Source organism: Trichoplusia ni, chromosome 3 (assembly GCF_003590095.1).
Source record: "Trichoplusia ni isolate ovarian cell line Hi5 chromosome 3, tn1, whole genome shotgun sequence".
Taxonomy (NCBI): Eukaryota; Metazoa; Arthropoda; class Insecta; order Lepidoptera; family Noctuidae; genus Trichoplusia; species Trichoplusia ni.
In genome coordinates this window covers 1272819-1295350 of record NC_039480.1, presented here as the reverse complement: position 1 = coordinate 1295350, position 22532 = coordinate 1272819, and the positions used below count along the sequence as shown (strand labels likewise).

At 35.1% G+C, this 22532-nt stretch overlaps 1 protein-coding gene across 1 annotated transcript in view; it reads right to left on the bottom strand.

The window, feature by feature from the left end:
* LOC113508812 (nuclear receptor-binding protein homolog) overlaps positions 1–20474 on the bottom strand; it is a gene marked incomplete at its 3' end in the record, with an annotated part of 66408 nt that extends 45934 nt beyond the window's left edge. The window contains exon 1 of the mRNA XM_026891938.1: positions 19984–20474. Coding sequence (XP_026747739.1) covers positions 19984–20109 — 126 coding nt within the window. The remainder of the gene's footprint in view (positions 1–19983) is intronic.
* Between the last annotated feature and the right edge of the window lie 2058 nt (positions 20475–22532).

Sequence of the window (22532 nt, the reverse complement as noted above, 5' to 3'; positions counted from 1 at the left end):
ATTTTTTTACCTAACCGAACATTATTCGGCGACGGTGAGTCAACTACACTTCACTACTGAACTTCGTGACAAATGCCATCAAAGTGACAGTCACTTTGAAAGGAACTTATCCTCCGTCAAAATATGACGAGTGCCTTGTGTCGTGATGATTAAAATACAGAGTGAGAGAGTATCTGAGATTTTTTTTTATAGGAGCGGAATTTTTAGACGAAACAAAAAAATAAATAGATGAATCAATCAATGTAAAAAAAAAGTACAGCAAATCCTGTTCGAGTATGTAGATGACTTTCAACGTTTTTGAAGAAAGAATAATCAGTTGCGGCTAAACAGTTTTGTATTAGGACTTGCTCGAAGGCAACCTGTGGTAACAAGTTCCAAGTAAATACTTTAGATACGAAGTGTATTGATGTAAATTTAACATTACACACGCAATATAAAAATAAGCACTTAAAAACCGGCATGTTAGCATCTCCATTTACATCATCGAGTCAATTTACACGTGTCAGCGGGTCGACAAGTCATAAACAATAAAGTTTGCTCGCATGAATCACGACCGCGGCAGGAACCGGTGAATCAGACCTACACACCTTGTGCAGCCATTAACGAAGGCTGCGGACTGGCGCACTACATAAACACGCACAGAAGATCAATGTATCATGTACTGAGCTTTAATGTCTGGCTGATTCACTATTCTGATACTAAGAGTAAAAAATGCACTTCTTTTAGCGAAATGTAGGTACATACACCTAAGTAGAGGAAAAGTCCAACGATTGTCGAAAAAGGTTGACGCTACTCATCAGTGATAAACCTTCTGCATCTATCTATTCCGTCCAAGCAGGTAATTGAATCAGCGGCTTAATTGCAAGGTATTAATGTACGAGGAAATAGCCTTTAAATGGTTAGGTTTATTATGGCACAGTTTACCTAATAAGGTGAATAGGTTAATACAGTCAACGCGGGCTATGCGACCTCCTGTACAAGACGTAGTTTAAGTCTCAAAGGACAATTGAATAAATAAACTGGAACTAACTTAACTGTTCTCCCTTCAGCCATATTACTCAAGTTTCCTTCGGAGTAATAGTTTATTGCTATTTGACAGACAAGGTATTTAACGCTGGATCCTTAACTAGCATTAAAGAAACACGGTTTCATAATACAGGCACAGAGTAAACTGTAGATTATTTACTTCTTAAGGCAGAAATAATATTGCGTACTGCGTGTACAATATACATCTATTCTGTGTGACTTGTTTGAGAAAAGAAAAACGTATCTAATAGTTTTTGTAAATCTGTCTGATGGACTAAACATTTTTTATTTGTCAAATAACCTTTTGGGACTATGGTGTATGATTGTATGATTCCGGTGAAGATTTTGATCTGCTCCCATTTTCCAACCACTTGCAAACCTACAAAACAACTAGGCCGAAATAAATTCTCAGTATCAGTTGTCAATTTATTATTCATCAGAGGTTGAGGCCTAATATCTAGGTGCTTACGATGATTCACGAGGTGACGGCATCTAGCCTCGTCACACTAAATAACGTTACAGAAGACTAATACAACATGCGAAACATTCACTGAAAGATATACTGACTGTCTACTGTTTATTTGCTTTTAACTGATCGATAATATAGCATTCAAGGGATCGCATATTGCTGTTGATGTATGTTTTTTCAATAGTCAACTATTTTTTGTGTTTTCATGCCATACTCACATTAACTCACATATCAATAAGAAAATGTACTGAAATTGTGAGCATATTATTTGAATGCTACGAATAGTCGTAAAATATAGTATACTACGTTTATAGAAACATAGTATATTTTATAAAGTAATAAAGACATTATTTTGTATTTCTCTTAACCTAAATCTATCATCACACGATGTGGTCCTTCTGCCTTTGCCTGCCTTCATGTTTCTAAACAACTTAGCATTCCCCGCGCGCCGGTGGGCGATGACTGCTTAATGGCTTCTATACTTAGACAACAATTAATAGGTACAATGAGAAAATTCCGTGACATTACCATGACAAACGCCTCATCTACATGTAATGACTTACAAACTTACGATTCTGATAAGTTTATTGGGAACCCAAATGTTGTTTACACGTTGTAGGCGGTGGCGCTACACTAAAGGTTAAACTTACCCGTCTAAGCCGTATTGCATTATTTTAGGTTAATTTATAAATGTCTAGTGTTAGTAGCATCAGGTATGATGCGCTAAATAAACAGTCTCGTACTAAATATAAAGGTCAAACCGAAAAGGTCAGTTCAGGTCATAAACCATGCTTAACTGTTGGTTAAATGTTGACGTTAGTTTGGGAAACTAGATATTATGCCCTTCATGATACCAACGGTAAAGATCACGCTACGATGATCGATGGTGAAACATCCATTCCACACCAAGACTTTGTTCATTAAACAGTTATCATTATAACATAATTCAATATGAGAGAAGGTTTCTCCAAACTCTTGCGTTCGCCTCTGGAATCAACAAATACAATAATATAATATAACGGAATGAAATGTAACACGTCTTATCACCAGCAGTTTTTTCGGTGTGGCGTGTCCTATTACTAATAAGCGAGGACAGAGCATCATTAGTTCTTGTGCGAGGCCAAATGACTTGATGAGCAGGCTTTTAGAACCTTTATAAATCAGTTCATGTTTCCTTTGAACGGATGCAAATTACAGCACATTGTCACGATACTACGGCACGCTAGACTGTGTTAATTCTTAAAGAAACACAGTGTGGATAAAAAGACAAGTTCCATTTATTTTATTCTGAAAATTGAACTCCGACATTCTTTTTATGACAAATTTAGTTCGTTCTTTTTCAACAGATAGGTATCAAGTAAGCCTGTAGGTACACTAGTGTCAGAAAATCAGGAAATTAAACGCGGATAGACGACTGATGGATAGCAGTAACCGATATCCTTTTGTGGTTATTGCGCTTCCAAGGATCCTTCTACACAGATACTTTACTTACAAACGATGGAATGCCACCAGCTTCATCATATTTCCGTAAATAAATTCTTAATTTATATAATTTGCATGTCTACCGACAATACCGATAACACGCACAGATGATAAATAGTAATTGCAATCGTTGCGACCTTGACTTTAGTCATTCTGTCTGTCTGCCACCCTCGTTCACCATCGCTTCCGAACCAAACGATTAACATCACGTTACAGCAATAAAGCTATTTAATTTTGAACAATAAGAATGTTTTCCTTTGTAAATGATATCAGCTTTGCGGAAAAAGAAGTACAGAAATTTTAAATCTTGGGACAAAGTTGGAAACAGCAACGTAAGTAGTGGAGTACACTATAAAAATTCTGCAATAATAATTCAGTTCTTATAAATATGTGTGATCCACAAGTGTGCGGACTCTCGTGATTCTTTAAAAGGTTGTACAGTGTCGCGAGCAAGGGAGAGGCGAGGTCGCTAAGGCGCGCTATAAATAACTCGGTTTAAATAAACGGCGACTACAAATCACCCCGGTGTATACTTAATTAGGATACATTGCATATTTCGCTCGTTAAGAGTCAGAGAGGGATGCTTGACGCAAAATTGTGATTAGTGAGTGTGAGTCACAACTATGATACAGTGACTTTGTTGTTGCGAGTTTCAAATAAATTGCCTTATAATGAGGCAATAGGATTACAGAAAGGTAAATGTTGTAAAGCCAACAGTGCGTAAGTGAGTTTCAAATAGAACGAATAAATCACGTAGACACAACTTATTGAAAGCTTAGTCCAGGGTTGTTTAATACTTTTCAATGCACATTAAAGTATGGAGTATAAATTAATATCCCAGTGTTCCGACACACAACATCTGAGATATACAAAAAAATCTCATTTTCACAATTCCGAATATTTTTTTACGAAGCAGTAAAACGTCAAAAAAGTTATTCAGAGGCCTGATTGTGTTGAATAAGATATTACCTAAGAGAGAATACTCTGAGAGTTGGAAATATGTCTGATATTATTTCGAGAAAGTTTCATAAATAGTACATAAACTTCCAGCACTTCTGATATATTAACGTAGTCAAAAACTTTCCAATGTTCCAATAGAAAGCCATAACTTTAGGGAGACAATATCGCAAAGTCGCCATAAATCTATACACAAAAGAACAAATAAGATAAATGACAACAGTGAATATGGACGGATGGATTTCTTAATAAAATATGTGGAATGTGCGCAATGCACGGAGGAAAAGTGGGTGCGTCCGTCGGGTCGCTTTTCCGAGAGTCCTAATAATACAAATGGAAACTTACAATAGTTCGATGCGGCCACTAACTGTTTATTGAACAGAAAAGAACAGAGTATTGAATAGTGTTTCAGGTCAGTGTGCAATATTGACTAGACGACGACGTTATACCTTCTTCCCACATGGAAAACATATTCGCACGACTTTTATTATTTCCCCGTCTCGGTGTTTACGCGGATGTGAGATCGACGTCGTATTTACGCCACAGGAAAAATAGTAACATGATTATTGTGTTGAATTTGCATATTTTCTCTCAACGTCGTCAATACGGGCTAAATAATATGCAACTAGATTATAGAGGCGGTAAATGTTAATGATGAATGTTCGTATCGTTATCCACCATTGTGTAACTGTCATCAAGGCTATTAGTTTATAAAAAGAACTGAAAATTATTATGCATAACTTTTAATTGAGTTTACTAGCAGGCTCTATTACGTAGACACTAGACTTTCAAGTGGCTTCTGTTAACTACTTTTACTAGTGGTTACATTTAAAGTATAAAACTCGAAAGGCCGAAGCTTGAATATGAAAGATTAAATTCTTTTTTTTTTTATTGTCCATGAATGATTGAGATTACTGTTTGATACATTTTTTTGGGGGTCCTAATCCAAAAATCCCTATAAGCATCCAGTTATTAAAATTCCGTGTTATATATTCCGTACAATACAAGGTCCTAGATCACTGCGTGCCTCAGAGTCAGCAGCAGGCCGTCATGCCGTCAGGTCCGAGCTCGCCTACGCTACAGTCCGCGGTCAGCTGGCTCGTCGTCGCCGATTTATCGTCGCCTTCAACTTGATCTGTAACGCAACTCGCAACCCTCGCCTTGCTTTTCGTTTTGGAATATTCACAATAGCTGGCAGTGGAGACTGCGATATATAGTTTTAATCCGAAGGTTCAAGGGTATCAGAGGGTTATAAATATTACACTCGGGACAATGTAAGTTCAATTAAAGAACAACAATGTTTTAAATAAATCTTATACGTGGTTTGTATGTATAGTTGTAGGTATACATACCTACATGTTTTATAGCAATTACCTACAAGTGTTTACAGGTAATAAATTATATCATCATCATTATCCAAGCGTTATCTTAACTATGTTGGGGTTGGCTTCAGTCATATAACACTACTACAAACTACTTTTATTTTTATTTTAGAGCAACGTTATTATATCGACTGAAAAGTCGCTTGTGAACCTAACGAGTGGCTATCACAAGCACTTTTGATATTATTCCTTAAGTTAATTTCTTCTTGGAAATGAAACAAAGAACCGGACTGCCTTAAGTAATTTACCCGTGCCTAACTTTCCCTCTTTATATTGGTAGTGAGTACTGTCAAAGCATCTACGTATTAAAAAAAATACGTAAAGCTATTTACATAGTTGGTACTGCTTGCTTTATTGTATTAATTTCGCCTTCAATACAAACTTTACCTGTATAGCCTTTATATCACAAGAAACAATAGGAATAATTCTTAATTGTAACTACACACATGAGTTCTATTTTAAAAGGCACGTCTCCATTGGCCGTATCCTGCGCGCCACAAACAATAATATGCATAAAATTTAAATAATAAAATGGAGGATTGTAAACTCATTCCATCGATTCCCTCAGTTAACTCCGACAATTTGCGATATAAATTGCAAATTCCCGATCAACATAGAATAGGATCCGAACAGACAACAATTTGCGTTATAATATTATCTACTTAGATTGTCTGGATGGGGTGCTAACGATAGGGGGTTATAAATTACAAGTTATAAATAGATACAAAAAATCGCTCGTAATAAAATCTATTGTAGAGTCTAAAAATCTTATTAAACGTACTAGATAAATACCTATGCAACTAAAGAATAGATAGATTCCTGTTTACATGCGGGGTTCAAATCAACAAAAAAGTTAAATACTGTATCCCTAGAAGAGTTCTCTTGGAAACGCGATATAGCCGACATCCACGCGGGCGAAGCCGCGGGCGCTAAAAAGTTAGTTTCTTTTAATTGACAAGTACTGAGAACAAGAGCAAATCTTAAATTAGGGTTTTTGAACCCTGTTATTTCAGATAAGTCGCTCCTCGCGCGGACTAGAGCCACCGCCTTAGATCCGGCAAACGGCGATATTGTCACGGGCCATTGGTCACATTCAATGCCGCAGCTTACATACGCAGACCCGTTATAGACCAGACGGTTACATTTATTGTTTGTTAGCATTCTGGATATTGTTGACTACTTTATTTGGTTGCCCAAAGGGTAGGCCTGTTAAGGGTATTAACCTCTTTTATAGCATCTTAAGAGCTTACTTATATAAACCTATCTAAGGTAAAATCCATCAAGTACCTGGCAGCACTTTTCAGCTTTTTAACTACTATAATAAAAACAAACTTTTAGTATTACCTATGTAAGCATTTCAATCTGAACTAAAGGTCAATTCCCACAATTCCAAATGTGGGTAGGTTACACAATAAAGAGTACAAATGCCCCTACAATCTCAATACCATTATTTTTAATAAGACCTCTTAATCCGGCGAACTTTCTAGACCTTTACACCGAACTATAAGACTTTCCCACACGCTAAATGTGTGAGCACTAAGGTGGCTATTGCTGGCGTGACTGTAAATTATGATAAGGCTGGGTATCCACGTGAGTCACCGCCACTAAGTATTGCGATCTATAACCATTTCCTTGGTTTGTTCACACTGCATAATCTATGCAGGCACTGGCGACTGATTGCATTATTCATAGTTTTTTTTTATTTATAGTCAGCTATAAATAGCCTCATCAATCTTTTTATTCCTGTAGACAACACACAACTTTGAACTAAAAAAACAAGTCGAGTTATTTTTACGGAATAGGTGCAGCAGAATCTTCGATCTAGAATTTTATGCCTTGCTTACCGTTACAGCAAAAACGAAGTATCTTCGTTTGCTATATTGGAGATGGGTACTACACCTTTGCATTCAATGACTTTTTGAAAGCTAAACTATTATTTTATTTTACTGACTGAATGAAAGATGGGCTACGGATATAATATATATATATATATATAGTTTACTAGCATATATCCGGAATAAAACAAAAATAAGTTAAATAGTCTCTATTTAAACTATTTTTCTAAGGATACTGATAGATAGGCTTTCAATGCGTCTCGTGATTTTCACACAAAGCGGATTTATTATTCAATACAATACAAACAACAAAATATTCAATAGATGAGCTGTATTTTGATAAACTGTAGATGTTATTTAATATCCCCGTTATTTCAAGTATACAATAGGTACGAGTTTTAGCTATTGTTATATGTGTTGGTGTAAAGCAGACGCGGGGACGTCTATCACGTAGCTATGTGCGCAGATGATTGCGTTGCGCGCTGCGCAGACGCCGGCGTACCCCCGGCCTGAGTCACGCCTTTCTCTCGTCTGTGCGCCGTCTGGGCGCGAGATACCGACCTAGTAGGCTCCGAGGAAATTCTTACCAACATTATCTGCTCAACTAACAATATTGACCGTAACTAACTTTTATAAATCATACCTTCGTTTGAGGAGTAACTCAAAAGCGCAATACTTCTATGATTCATGAATAATGTTTCTGCGATAGGTTTGTAATGTAATGTTTTCCTTTAGCAATTTTTATAACAAAAAATAGAGTCGTAAACACTTGCAGCTGTAAACACAAGACCGACCTTCAAAGTGAACGAACTTGTTTAACTAGTTAAAAAATAAACTTCAGAGAAACAGTAAAAACAAATTTGTCGTAATTGTTTAGCTAAGTAACTTTTAACAAATAAATTCAACATACCGCAGTTCGGAGAATATCGTCAATTCCTCAAGTAGCCCCGATACTGCTGGCGGTCCCGAAATTATAATGAACCCATTGAAATGACAGTGATAAAACAGGATAATATTTTTGGAGGTCACTAGATCATGTTTTTTACAGTAATCGAGTCTAGACCTGCTACAAAATTAGTTTGCTCCTAATTGCGCCGCTCGATACAGTTTAATTCAAAATCGTAATGGCTAATTCAACAGGCTAAGTCAAGGTGCATTCTGCTTATGAAGTAACAGTCATATGTGCTACGTGTCTGCCACTAAACTAAAGATTACTGAACAAAATACACAGCAAACGAAATGAGTTTGATAGAACATGCCATGCTGTTGGGATCTCGAAATTGGTTGAGGAAAATACATCAACAGCCGGCTTCAATAAATATTCTAGGCTATCGCTATGAGCAGGTGAAATTAAAAACAAGTACACGTATTCTGCGAGATTATATCAGCTACATGACTACGTTATGTCGGCGGTGTCGCAACATTTCGGATACAATACAACAATCGACAGAACTTGCGCAAGTGTCGAGGATCTTGTGCAAATGTCAGCGAGTGCTCGCTGAGTTATATAACTCACTGATATCATGATACCGACTGTTGATGTATTTTAGTAGGAAGGTTTATTTCAAGTAATAACTTGAAAGGCTAAAATTTTACTAATCTACGAGAAAATATGTTAAAGATATAGTTTATTATAGTCAGATAGTCGAATTTCATGTAAGTAAAGAGAAATGCATATCAGCAATAAGGAGAACGTTTTAAAAGGAAAATGTTTAACAGTAATTGCATATTTAGTTATGTCAGGTTTTAGAAATTACAGTACTAGCGATCGTACTTTCTGGTGGTATGGAAATTATATCGTTCTATTCCGTGATCCGTCGCCAAGTGACGTCACAGTGATGAAAATCGGTCATCAATCATTGCACGTAATAATTATCAATGGCATGCCATGTTTAGAAGCCAGTCGATAAGATAATTCGGGGAAATTGCGTCATAGCGTTACATATTAAACATGTTGTTTTAATATTATTTTAAATTATCAGTCAAGGCATCGAACCTCTACTCTATGGCAATAAGGATATTCAGTTATCCCGTGTGTCATTTTTTTAATAATGTGGCATACTGAAAGAAAGATAACATTCGCTTTTTTTAGTAAATAAATAATACCGGACAGTTAAAAATAAGAGTCGCCATTGAAACCGAGCATATGTCAACTTAGACTGACATTGACAGGTAACTGACACCTGTTACCTTGAAGGCTATTGTTTACATCAGCCGCATCGAGCTGTCATCATGGCCGCTAGACCTTTAGTACGTTACGTTTTACGTTACATACGATTAACTCGTTTAATTGACAGGACTATGATAAAAAATAATACAAGACGACCCGTACTTTGGGATCCACTTACTTTGAAGCAATACCTGCGTGAACACTTTTTAATTTTAGATATTCTGGTTTGTTACGTATGTTTCTTCAAACATTAGGGTTATATAGGGGCACGATACTAAAGATCCGCAACTTTCTAAGAACACACCGCTGAACATATTCTCAGAACTACTTTTGAAACTTGCGAGAGAACCCGTTGCGTTATCATTAAACTTAGTAATTAGATCTGGACAGATAGCATCTTGTATTAATATACACCTCGTTCGACTGATTTGGAATAAGCAACCGTTCTTTCGAACAAATAACTGGTTACACGTTAGAGGTTGCATCTTGTAATCGTCACTTAGTCTGAGTATAAAAAACTCAATGACTTTCAAAATTGTTATTTTCACTGCGTGAGGAGGTTTAAACTCATTCCTTAGGTTTATTTCAAAACGAAAGTTGGGGATTTAATCGTGATATTTTTTTTTAATTTATTTATGAAGAAGAGAAAATTATAAATGAAAACGCTAAATGCGCACTTGACATTCTGCTTAGCAAGATATGTGGCTGTTTCAGAGGCCTCATTCGGTTCAAACTGGCACTTCATTGAGCAATGTTGAGATATACCGACGAAAACGACCTTGGATTTATGCTGCATCATCGTGTATACTAATTAATATAGTATCTGTTGCTCATACAAATCCAGTAACGTGTGTTTTATATAGGTATTAATGTTTGTTTCAAACTCCTAATTTCCAACGTCGACTACTATGATGTTTAAGGTAAAATCGCCTGTTTTAATCGTCAAAATGACTGTCTATTAGCTATTATGGCTGGCTGTTAGTCACGTGGCAAAAACATATGACTGCTGAGCGTGATGCCTTGAGTTTGATGCTGGGATACGGTTTAAGCGTATTCTCACGTATGGCTAGTACTATATTAAATTGATTAGATACAGGCAGATAGATATAATATTAATGCAGTTTGAAACCCTGCCTCATTGTTTCACTCAAAACATTTCTTTAAGTAAATCAGCTTTACAAAGCATGTTTTAAGTACTCCTTCCGTCTTTTTTATAATTTGTGTTTAACCCTGTTAAATTACTAACGACATCAGGTTAGCAACTGTTTCTAATGGCTGTACACCAAAATACAAAGTTAATGAGTATAAAAAATGACACTTATCTACGTAACGACACTTGCTTCAGAGATAATTTTAATTTGCGTTATACGACGTTTGCTAGGTGACCAAAACTGCGACAACTGTATTTGGTTTTCGACTTACTCGTAAGAAAACCATAAGTTGAAAATGTATAGAAAAACTGATTTTTGTTCTTTTCCGCAATACATATTACGATTCAGAATATAATATTTTTAAATGCATAATTCATAACGTTTCTTATTTTAATACCTAAATGATCTAATCAGAAACAAACCTGCGGGTTTGTTTCATCAATCACCACACATTCTTTATACCAGTGTGTTTAGCTTGTTGATTAAATATAGAGGTGTTATACTATCAATAAAGATTCTTATAGCAGGTGAAGTATCGTCAACAAGGGTCATTAGGGCCGCGCCATTTTCGGTACACAAATCCCATAGGCCGTGTTGGGGGCATCGGGTCGATGTTTGCCCGACTAATGGCCGATGTCAGTCTCTCCAATTACCTAGTTAGGTGACACCGGGTTACCTCTCTCAGATAAGTTTCAACGATACAATTTACCTAAGGCACCGTCTAAGCTTGCGACTGAGTGCGATTAACTAGTTCGTTTACACATTTTCACATTTTAAAATGAAAAAGGTTCATTCAGAACCCGTCAGATACAAAAAAATCATGAACCATTTAAAATGGGGATTCGAACAATGTTTTCGTTGTTATGACTAATGTTAGCGTTGAATGACGTCGTCGGTCCACGGGAGTCCGGGAGCACAGCCCCGGCCCATTCATAACGGAGCGACACCAAAAAAACTGGCGGAGGCGTAAGCAGACGAGAGAAATACACTCGCGTGTGAAACGCGAGTAGGGCTAGCGAAGTTGTGATGTTGTCCAATATATTTTTCACTTAACAAAAGTAATATTTTACAACGGTGGCAACGCTAGTAAGTAAAAATGTTTCGCCGATTATTTGTCGATAAAAGCGTCAATCAATAACATGTTTAGTATAATTAGTACCATCTTACGTTCCCATCTTCAATTTAAATGCCATATTTCATAATATTATGTCAATGTAGTAAAAAAGGCAAGAGTATATATAATCATCTTTATCAGCCCATCTCGAATTATAATTATCGACCCAATTTCGGGTGGGTTAAATAAGCTAAAGATTGCACAACTTGCGTAATTGTTAAAAGATCCTCAAAAACCATAAAAGCCGATATTTAAATTGCAAGCCCTACTCGCGTCACTCAGTATACAAAAAAGAAAGTCACTTTAACATATTTCCAACATTAACTGGAATTATATTTATAAACAAAGTTCACATTGAAGCTCTCATGAACGGAGATGCCACTTAATGCTGATTCGTTTTAAGAGTTTCCCCAAGCTGTTTCATTTCTGCGAAAAGTTTGCAAGTCTCAAAGGCGGCACCTCATTCAAATTCTCATCATATGAAATCCTAGTTAGACTTCGTACCTACGTCTCAGTATGCGGAAATGCGAAATTTTCCCAATAACACACCAACCTAAGCACTTTCACTAAGACGCAAAACTCGGTATGCAAATCTTCAAACTCTCTTCCAACATGTGAAGTAATTTTCACTTTCGAACAAAAAAGTAATGAAAAAAGGCACCATGGAGTTTAATAACTGTGTCGATGACCCAGCGATGAAAGTATGTTACCTAAAACAAACTAATACGAGCGGTCGCGCGATATAATATAGTTCTTATACCGTCGCCATACAATTGGCAATAATCGCAAATCACATTGGCACATACAGCGAATAAAAACTTAATAGTAAAAAAATTGACGACTATTTGTTATGATGAATGAATCAGACGGTTCCGCTATGGCGAACTAAAGATGATCTAAGAAAAAGGCGATAGCAAATGAACGAGGATTTGATTAATAGTTTGAATTTATGAATTTAGAGACCTGTCTTAATTTGAAAAAAAAGCGTACTTATTAAAGGAGAACAGACTAAAATAAGGCGATGTTAATTACGCAGGTACCTCATCAGAGCTGTGGGCTTTTTATTAATTCAGAGAGAACACGACTCAAATAGATGTGTTCATCACACAAGTCATTTGAGGTTTTAATTATATTTATACACACGACACAAATAAAGTACATAATTTAAACGATGAACGATCGTGACAAATGTTACAAGGGATTTTAATTAATTGGAGAGTTAGATAATAATCACTAATCACTGCCAGCGCATAACCATTGACCATCCCTTATTTTGTGCTAAATTATTAGTACTTTCTACGTCTAATTCATGAAAATTATACTTATTATTATACAGCTGGTTATAAACGTTTCTACAAGACAATTCGGCTGTAACTTTATTTTCGTAACGACCAATTTATCTAGAGTCTCGACAGGCAACAAATACATTTCCGCAATGTTAATGAAGTGTAACAACGAAAACGACATTGAATACGTCTAGGTCGCAAATTTGACAATTGACGAAAGCTGGACATCGGACGACCTTTACTTGTGCGAGGTCGACACGAAAATAAACCGTCTACAGACTACTTACGTCTCAATGAAGATTTATTAGGATCGAGCTTCCACCTCGCACTTCTAGAACCGCGAAGACGTAACACCGCCAATTTTGTCCAAGTGTCATTTGTTACATCACTCGCCTGCAATGCGCACCGAAACAAGTAATGCTGTGTACGTGAAACTAAAAGTTTACGTCCCGGGATAACGAGCTAACCTTTAGGTAATGTTTCTGAGATTTCTGCAACAGTATAAGGCTGTTGGGTACTGGGTATTTTTATACTTTCATTTCCATAACGTTCGGATCCATATACATTTCGCAAGCATAGAAATGCCTGACGATTCAAGTTTTTCTTTAAAGATATACTAAGTATGTATTGAAATAAGTTTGTAGTGGTTGGTTATATGCCTAAAAAACCTATTGCGTGTGTCATTTGCGGCAGAAGACTTATTGTTCAGAATCTATTTGTAGATTTATGCCACAGAATGTTGATGGAACTACAATAGGGATCCTGATATTTTCAAATTAAAATTCCCATCGTACCTCAGTGGACCGTGGAACAAGAATGCACGTTGTATTTTCAACGCACATTACTAACAAATACCACCCACATCGTTCTACTCTTTATCTGTATTATATTCTAACTCTCTAGGCTTTTTCAATGTACTGCTACGCTAGACGGAAAATCATTTAAGTTTCGTGTCTAGGTAGGGGTGCTCATAAATCATTTTTTTACGAGTCCCAGTGTTAAATGTTGGGGCAAAAGTAGCGTTGGTCTTGACGTTCTTATCTCTGACAATACAGCTCCAGACTTTGTGTTTGAGCTTAGTTATTTCAGGCGAAATAAACGAACGAACTATAACAATGTACAACTACAGCACTGCGTAAATTAATTAGTGAAACAATGCATGCTGTCACACCTATTGTTCGCACAATTGGACGTACGGACTAACCAAGAAAATAGTTTCATGTAAGCTTCACCATTATTTTCACGAGCCCCTTTCCTCGCGACCGAAAAAGCTAAGTATTTATTGAATAAAACAAATTGGAAAACCGTCTCATCATTCTTAGAACCAGATCGCGTCTTCGGTTTGTCAATGGTTAAGCCTTCCCTTTATGGGACAATAGCGTCATAACAGGAAAACGTAAATGTTAGCTGGGCCCGAAATACGATGACGTCAATGTTATTAGGTGTCAGATTTATTATAGACTAGGTCGTGTCGATCCACCCCACAGATACGCCAAGATATTGGTTTTCCGATATAAGCTTATATAACAACATTTTATGGTAATCCAGATAACTCGGAAGCCTTATCCGGTTAGACAAGTTTGTCTAACCGACAAAAATATAAAATAAAGTTACAAACGGACAAGTGAACCACAAAACATACACTAAGCATTACAGTCTGTCTCGAACCGTCTGTACTTTATGGCCACAAAGTTACCCGGTCTGTATACCCCTAGAATTTATGTTGAAGCTATAATATTGCCATTGAACTGTAGACGGATCATTATTATTTATAGTTTTATGGTCCGTGCTGTAATATTGTTGAAATTCATTTGATCCGTCTGGTGTACCGTCGGCGTTATGTACCAAGGAATGCTTAACCCAGAATTTATCTCTCAAAGATTGTTTTAGGACATTCGAGACAGGAATAAAACTTTAAGTAAAGTTCTTGGGAAATACTGACCGTGTGAATAATTTGGTTCAGCTCCATGTACTAGCAAAAGGTACGTTTAAGAACTATGTGCACGTACATATATTATGTTACTCGTAACCTATAATTATTTGACATATGAAAGTAAATTTCATCTAGTTCCGCTCTGATAAAGCTACAAAGTAGATATTTGATATAATTTTAAACAATAGAAAAATTCAAAAACTTTCATTTGTATAATGGAATTACCATGACGCAGTACTTACTTCCCATGGAAATAGAGCCTAATGTAGTTGGATTTTTACTAGTAGCTTATTTAATTCGGTACCTATAGGCTGCTTGGAATTTTGTTAGTGCTCTCACATTATTGCAATTGTTGAGTACCGCTTAAAGCCTGCACGTAACTAGCACCTAGCCCACACCCATCACGTCGAGCACATTACCCTAAGCCTAGAAAGCGACAGTGATTACTTGCGTAAGCGCCGAATCCCAAGCGCACGGTCATTGACCGGCGGCCTGCGGGGAAAGTGGACTACCTAAGTACTGCTGTTTAATTAGAGCCCATGTGACGAACATAGCCGATGACTGAGATCCACACGCTAAGTTTAAAGTTCATATGACAAAAAACGATGTCGTTTTTTAACAAATAAGAGGTTACTTAATTAATTTGAATAATTCGTAGATTAACTGGCTTGAATTTACAAACTTGATTTCGCGTATGATTCATGCTTTAAACGGTCCGCGTCGATCCTTGTCATTTACATCTGGCCCACGCTACGTCGTCATGATGGGTATGATTTTAACATGACCAGTGCGTGATCGGCATTGCCATAGAAAATATTGTTTGATTTGATAACATAGGATACAGAAATACGTTGTGGCAAAAAAGGCGGAATTCCGTTAGCTTCGCTACTGCGCCGCACGGGTCGTGCAAACTACCATGCATGAACAAGCTGATTATCGTGCGAAAATTTTATTCGTATTTGTACTTGTCTATATTTAAAATTATTAACTTTGTTCTAGGGTTCAACATCATTATAATAAACAATATTTGTCCCATAACATGCGGATATTTTAAGCTTTTTGACTTAAATTAAACTTGGCGCAGTTAGCTACTTTTTCATTGCTATAAGGAAAAGCGTTGTTAGTTCTTACTTTAGAAAAACCCAGCAAACAAATCCAATGAATCGAAGACTAAGCAGAAATCTAGAACACTATGCAAATAAAGCCCGAGTATCTATGCTATGCAAATCGTATGGAAATAACGTTTATATTCTGATTGATATCATCATAAACTACAATGTCGGTTGTTTGTTATTTTATTATTGCGCCTGTTATGTTACCTACAAGTTATTTATATCCATATCTCTGATATTTCGATTCATCTAATAAAATCTTATCAAATGATAACAATTTGAATACTAAACAGAATAACACGAAGAAAAATGTTTCAAAACTTGTATCATTAAAAAAAACGCTAAAATGAATACTCAGCATACTTAATTTAGGACTAAGTAAACAACATTTTTGTATTAAGCTTAGGTATACAGTAATATACTTAATATTGAATAAAATTATGTGGTCCGAAAAGTTGCGCAGATACAAAAACGATACTTACCGATATACTTAAACATAAACTATTTTAAATTCGACTATTCTAATATATATTTTTTGTATCATTTTTAATGCGGAGAATGATGGATTAATGTATAATTAATTAATTACAACCTAATTCGTCAAGTGGTGAATAATAGTCTCAATCTTATTTTATATTACTAGACATGAAATAAATCAGGAAAAGCGAAAACCATCATTTTTGTGATAGATAAAAAAAAGATGTCAAAATATACTTTCACCTTGATGTCAAGGATACCATTACCATGAAATAAATCTCATTTATCTGTTAACAACTTAAAATACCAGTGTCATTTGTGGTAATATGGTAGACCATGATCAAAACTCTTCATTTTCAGCCAAGTTGGTAACTCAAAAATTATAAAAAAAACTTTGTGTGCTAGGGGTAATTGATACTTATGTATAAACGAAAGAAATTAATTTATAAAAAGCCTTAGTTATTAACCTTTAAATTCAAATTGACACGCATTTTTTACATTTAAGTAAAGTTTACAGTCTAAAACTGTTGGCGGCCACAGACTATCCAATGAAAAGTGCCAGTGAGTCTAGAGTAGAGTCAAGTCATGTAGAATAGAAATTTGTGATTAGTTTTTTACCATGCCTAATTCAATAAGTTATCAGCAATAGTTCATCAAAATTTTATAGCATACAGTTGTTTTGGGATATTTATTATTGTAAACAATTTCTTCTGCTATGATTATGAGCATATCTTAACAATTAATGAAGATCTACATAGATGTTTAGATTTCATTTCAACATTAAATTGGAAAATGAAAATTCATAAGTATTTGTAGATATGTGCAATAATAAAGAAGATCAAAAAGATCAAGTTTTTCAAAAATATCTATCATACTAAAACTTAATCCTCTAGAGGTAGAGCAACTACGATAAAAATAATACAAGTACAAAGTAAAAACTATGTAAAAATAAACCAGAGACAAGTAGTGGAGTTGTTAGCACCTTTTCTGTGAAGGCATTAATGTCAAGGCATTGCAATACTACTGAGAATTTCTTGTTACTGCATAGAATAAATAACTAAAAAGGAATACTTAAGAGGAATTCAGCATTAAAACAACACTTGCTCATGTTAAAGAGATAAATGCAGTTTATTTTAGTAGCAACAATAATAAAAAGGAAAAACGTGTGAAAAGCAACTCTAAAGTTAAAGATTATTCAAGTTGTTCATTAGCTAAAAAACTAATGAGGCCCAAAAAAAAGCACTTTATGTATTATTAACATCTGTGGTAAATGCCTATTTCAGTGATTATAGATCCAATTGCATTTTGTATGCATATGTTGTGAAGGTACATCTCATAAATAATTTTACAAAGAAATTATCTTGTAGGAGTAAAGTGAAGCTTGCTGTTTTGTGCTTTAATATATTCTAATGTCAGTAATATTGTAAATAAAGTTGCAATTTATGAGAATACAATGACACAAATGTATTAAATATTTTAAAAGATATAAATATACATCATATGTATACAAACAAATATAAATCAATATTTGTGAAAGATGTTGTTTAAACTTGTTATCTTGACCTTGCATTATAACTTAACTATTAGCCTAATTATACTGTGTCATCTCTCTAAAAGTAAATAAGTAATCATTTAATATGAGTAAGAAAGGTGTATATTTGTTCTGCTCACTTTGTAGAATGTAAAGGTAGTGAATCAAATGTGAACCCAGTTTTACTCAAAACAGTAAATTGTTATATTTATCCAGATATCTAGAAAATACCCCATTAGATAATTAAAGCATCATGAGTGATTGTTATATGTGCCTTATCTATAGTGTTACATAGTAAGTTTACTGTACTTACCTTTTTTAATGACATAGTTAAGAATAAATTGGCGTTTAACTTGATGTGCTTGTTTTTTTATGATGTAATTAGTTTTAACATCACTCACTAAAACCTTTGTAAAGAGTTAACATATTACTAATATTTTTTATGCTTACCTTACTCTTTAAGGGAAGTTAAGGTAGGTATAAAATCTAAATTAAATTTGAATTTAATAAATAGATTATTTAATAATGGTGAAGTCACATATATATACACATCAGGATAGCCTGTTATTAAATGAATAATTGTGAATCTGCTTAAGGAATATTTTCATTGACTGTGAAAAAAATGTATAAGTTAAGTTTATAAACTTTTGATCTCGCAGACAAACTGTGTGTACTGTTTTGTGAGACACTGTACTAAAAAATAGCATTCCTCATATTATTACAATATTGGTGGAAACCATATCCATAATGTCTGCTTACCCTACAGTTAGACTAGCTCAATATAATTATAATAGCGTGACATTTCTAGCTATTAACTTTCACTGCGAGATAGTACTAGGCACTAGAGAGAGGGAGCCTATGTAATTATATGAAAAAGCTTTCTTCTTACTTTCATTGATTGAATTATTACTGAGTGCTCTCAGGATGACATGTGCTAAACGGTAACTTTCACATTTTAAGTCATACATTACATGAGTAAGTGTTGAACGTACAAGCTGGAAACATTATGTTTATTGTTTTCATTTTATGAACACAGTTTATAAATAGACTGTCTAAATGCAAATTCAACAAGACTTAAAGTGATTTATAAGCTCTTTTAGATGAAAACGCTATAAATAAGGAAACACGGTGGCACCAATACTGTTTGAAAAAGTGGTATTTAAATTTCATATTGTCTATATTAGATTGTTGAGCTTTGAGAAATAACTTAAAATATATAAAGACTTAGATGGATTGTATAAGAAATACAACAAACCATAATGCCGACAACACCATCCATTGCGCTCTGCCAAATATGGGCAGATGCACATATGTAAGTAATTAATCAACTCTTTCTTTAATGAAGCAGCTGTGACACTTATGTATATTTAGTCACTCAATAAGAATTAACTGTTGCCAGACTTGCCAGTTGATATCTATGTTCAGATGGTTTAAATAATTTATTCGATTAAATCTTGAAAATAGAATTATGCACCTACTTATCTAAGTATAATTTTTAGTGGCTATCTATTGTTTTAATATTATACTGCAATAAAACAATAACTTTTAAAAATATATTATGTAAGGTATCTTGTATGCCATCTCTATTGGTTCATTAATTATAAATTATATTAAATTGTGGGAGGTAAAGAAAGTTTAGCAGTAAAATTTACTCAAAATATCACAGCAATTTAATTAAAACCTTAATAAGAATTCATCAAAAAGTATATTATTCATGCCATTAAAATGAGAGAACAATGGAATTACTTTTCAGAATGTCATTACAAAACAAAGCTCATAAAACAGTAAATAACTGATTCAGTGATAACCATGATTGTGTCATTAGTAGAAAGTGTTCATGGTAGCAGTTATAATCATGTATCATGTTAATGTAGTCATCATGTTGCTCAACATGCTGACAGCTAAACAAACTCTGTCATCCTCTATGAGAAACATTTAACTGCGTATTAGTGAAGAACATGGGCTAACCTTGCGGATCAGCTGACGACACTCTTTGTCTAGAATGGCCTGAATATATCGACGTAAACACGGTAATTAACGATATCGTGCAGTGCTTACCTCTTCCCGGCGCTTCAACCATCGACCGCAGGGGCTCTCCTCGAGGATCTCGCTCTCGTCCTCCGAGTCCTCCCCGCTTTCCCGAGGAGACTTTCGCTCCTTGTCGATGCTTCTGCCACCCGACATAACACCGATATACAACACCAAAACCTCGAACAAAACCACCACACAGTCGATGAATACTTCACAGACGTTTTTTACAAGAAAACACTTGGTATATTTTCAAAATACACTTTTTCTCGTAACCATAATATCCAAGGCTGAATCGAGAGACGTCACTATCGTTTCTTCCCAAACCATTATTCGTTACACGGCACTCGTTATAAACTTTTTTATTGACGATTTATATAGTTGATATGTTTTTCTAGAACAAGCAATAACACACAGCGTCTCCACTGAGCTTATTCATGATAATTGAAATAAATTGTCCGCCGGCGTAGCTCTCGACGTATTCTATCCGACACAAATATAAATCCATAGTGACACTTACTTTTTTTTTGCTGTCACCCACAGACAATACACAAAATGGACCCAATGCAAAGGAAGTGTTCCTACTAAACTATTTAGAAAAAATATGTGCGGGCAATATGCCGTAAAAAATAAAACTATAAAGTTATTGAATTAGATATTACATTTAAGATTAAATGTTAGCGTAGAACTGTTAAAATTGAAACGCGATGAGCGCCATCTATGGTATATTAACCACAAACTTTGGGCTCCCTGAGTGAGAACCTAATGCATTTTATTTCGGATTTTCACCTATCTTAAATTATTTTATGTATTAGGCAATAGAAATTGCTTGCTATTACAAAAATAATGGACTAGGAAATATAAATACATATTGACATTTTCTATCGCCACCTGTTGTTTAACTGAAAGTACTATAACATCATTGAAGTAAAAATGAAATAGACGGAGACGCTACTTTATAAGCCTACTAATAGATGGCGCTTTCGACTGACGGCAATTTTTTTTTTATTATGGTCTTATTTTTTTTGTGTATTGACGCTGACGGGCATTTAAACGGTTATTATTTTAAATAACGTGTTATGATGTACATAAAAGATCAAAGTCATGATAATTAATGACTAAGGTTCTCAACAGTCCGCTCTATTCACATTGTAGTAGAATCAGCAGAGTAAGCACTATGTACTCCTCAGGTGTTGGTATTTCAACTAGATGAACCGTAACCGTGGGCAGGAAGCCGAAAGCATTTGAGAACTTGCGTGCTTGACCACATAGAGTTCTCCAGTGTACCTATTCTGCGATTGTTTCTTACTTTTCGTAAATTCAATAATAATGAAAGTGAATTAAGTTAATTGCCACTGAAAACTTTCACGTTACTTGGTTAGTACCTAAATGTATACTCCACGGCTGCATTATTGTGTTGAGGTAATGTGTTAACTTTGACTGCGAAAGTATAAAATTGATATTGACAGAGTGTAGTGTAATGATCCGGAACATATCAACATAAAAGTAGTTCAGGAAAAATAATTATTCAGGCTAGATTGAACTTGCTGAGAGTTTACTGGAGCAACCCTGCTAGTGATTCTTACGACTGGCAATAGATGGCACTGTAGAGCCTGGTAAAAAATTATTATTGTTAACGTAATGTACAATGTAGGGTTTATTATATAAAACGAGCTATTTTAGTCAAAATAAATGGTATTTTTCTTCGAAAACATAAGTTCTATCTTACTTGTTAATCAGTCAGAGTACGAGGAATAACTAAAGTTTATTCGATGCATTAAAAGTATTGAAACTAGTTTTACAGTTAAATCGATTCATCAACTTAAATCGGTTGCTCGTCACTTTTCAGATAATTTTACGATCTACCATATAAGTAGGTCTTCTTGGATCTTAGGAGGATTACATTTGAGGTCTGTGCTGTACCTTTTTTTACGCGCATGCAAATGGCTACCCGGAAACGAAAAGGGATCAGATATTTTATACTCTCGAAGCACTTTTTCGCCTTATTTAGTGTTTGTGTATTCCCAGGGGATTTTCTAGGTTCTTTTTCATGTAGGTTCAAAAACCTAAACCGAAACTAAGCTTTGCCATTGAACCATAAATAAAGTTTGTGGGAAAAAAATACAAAAACATTAAATTATTGATCAAGTGAATACGACTGCTGCGTGCATACGACTGCTGCTGCTGCTAAATATAATCAAACCCTTGACTTAATGACTATAAGTAAGGAACAAGTGTCGCTTGCTTAGCTTCGATCTTAATTTTTTGCATTTGTTGTTATTGCGGCAGTAGAAATACCTACATCATCTGTGACAATTTAACTATGTAGCTATCACGGGTTATTTCTTATTATGGGCCCCGTGGGCGACCAGACAGGCAGCTGACTGTCAGTAACGGGTTTTGGAAAACTTAAAAGGTAGGAAAGAGTGTTAGCGTATTGTACAAAAAACTTATTCAAATACTCCCCAGACATCATTCCGAAGTTTTCTTCGTCTAGGAGTACACACGAAGCAGTTTACACAAAAGATCGATGAAGACCAACTAATCATGATATATTAGTTCCAAAAAACAGGCATAAA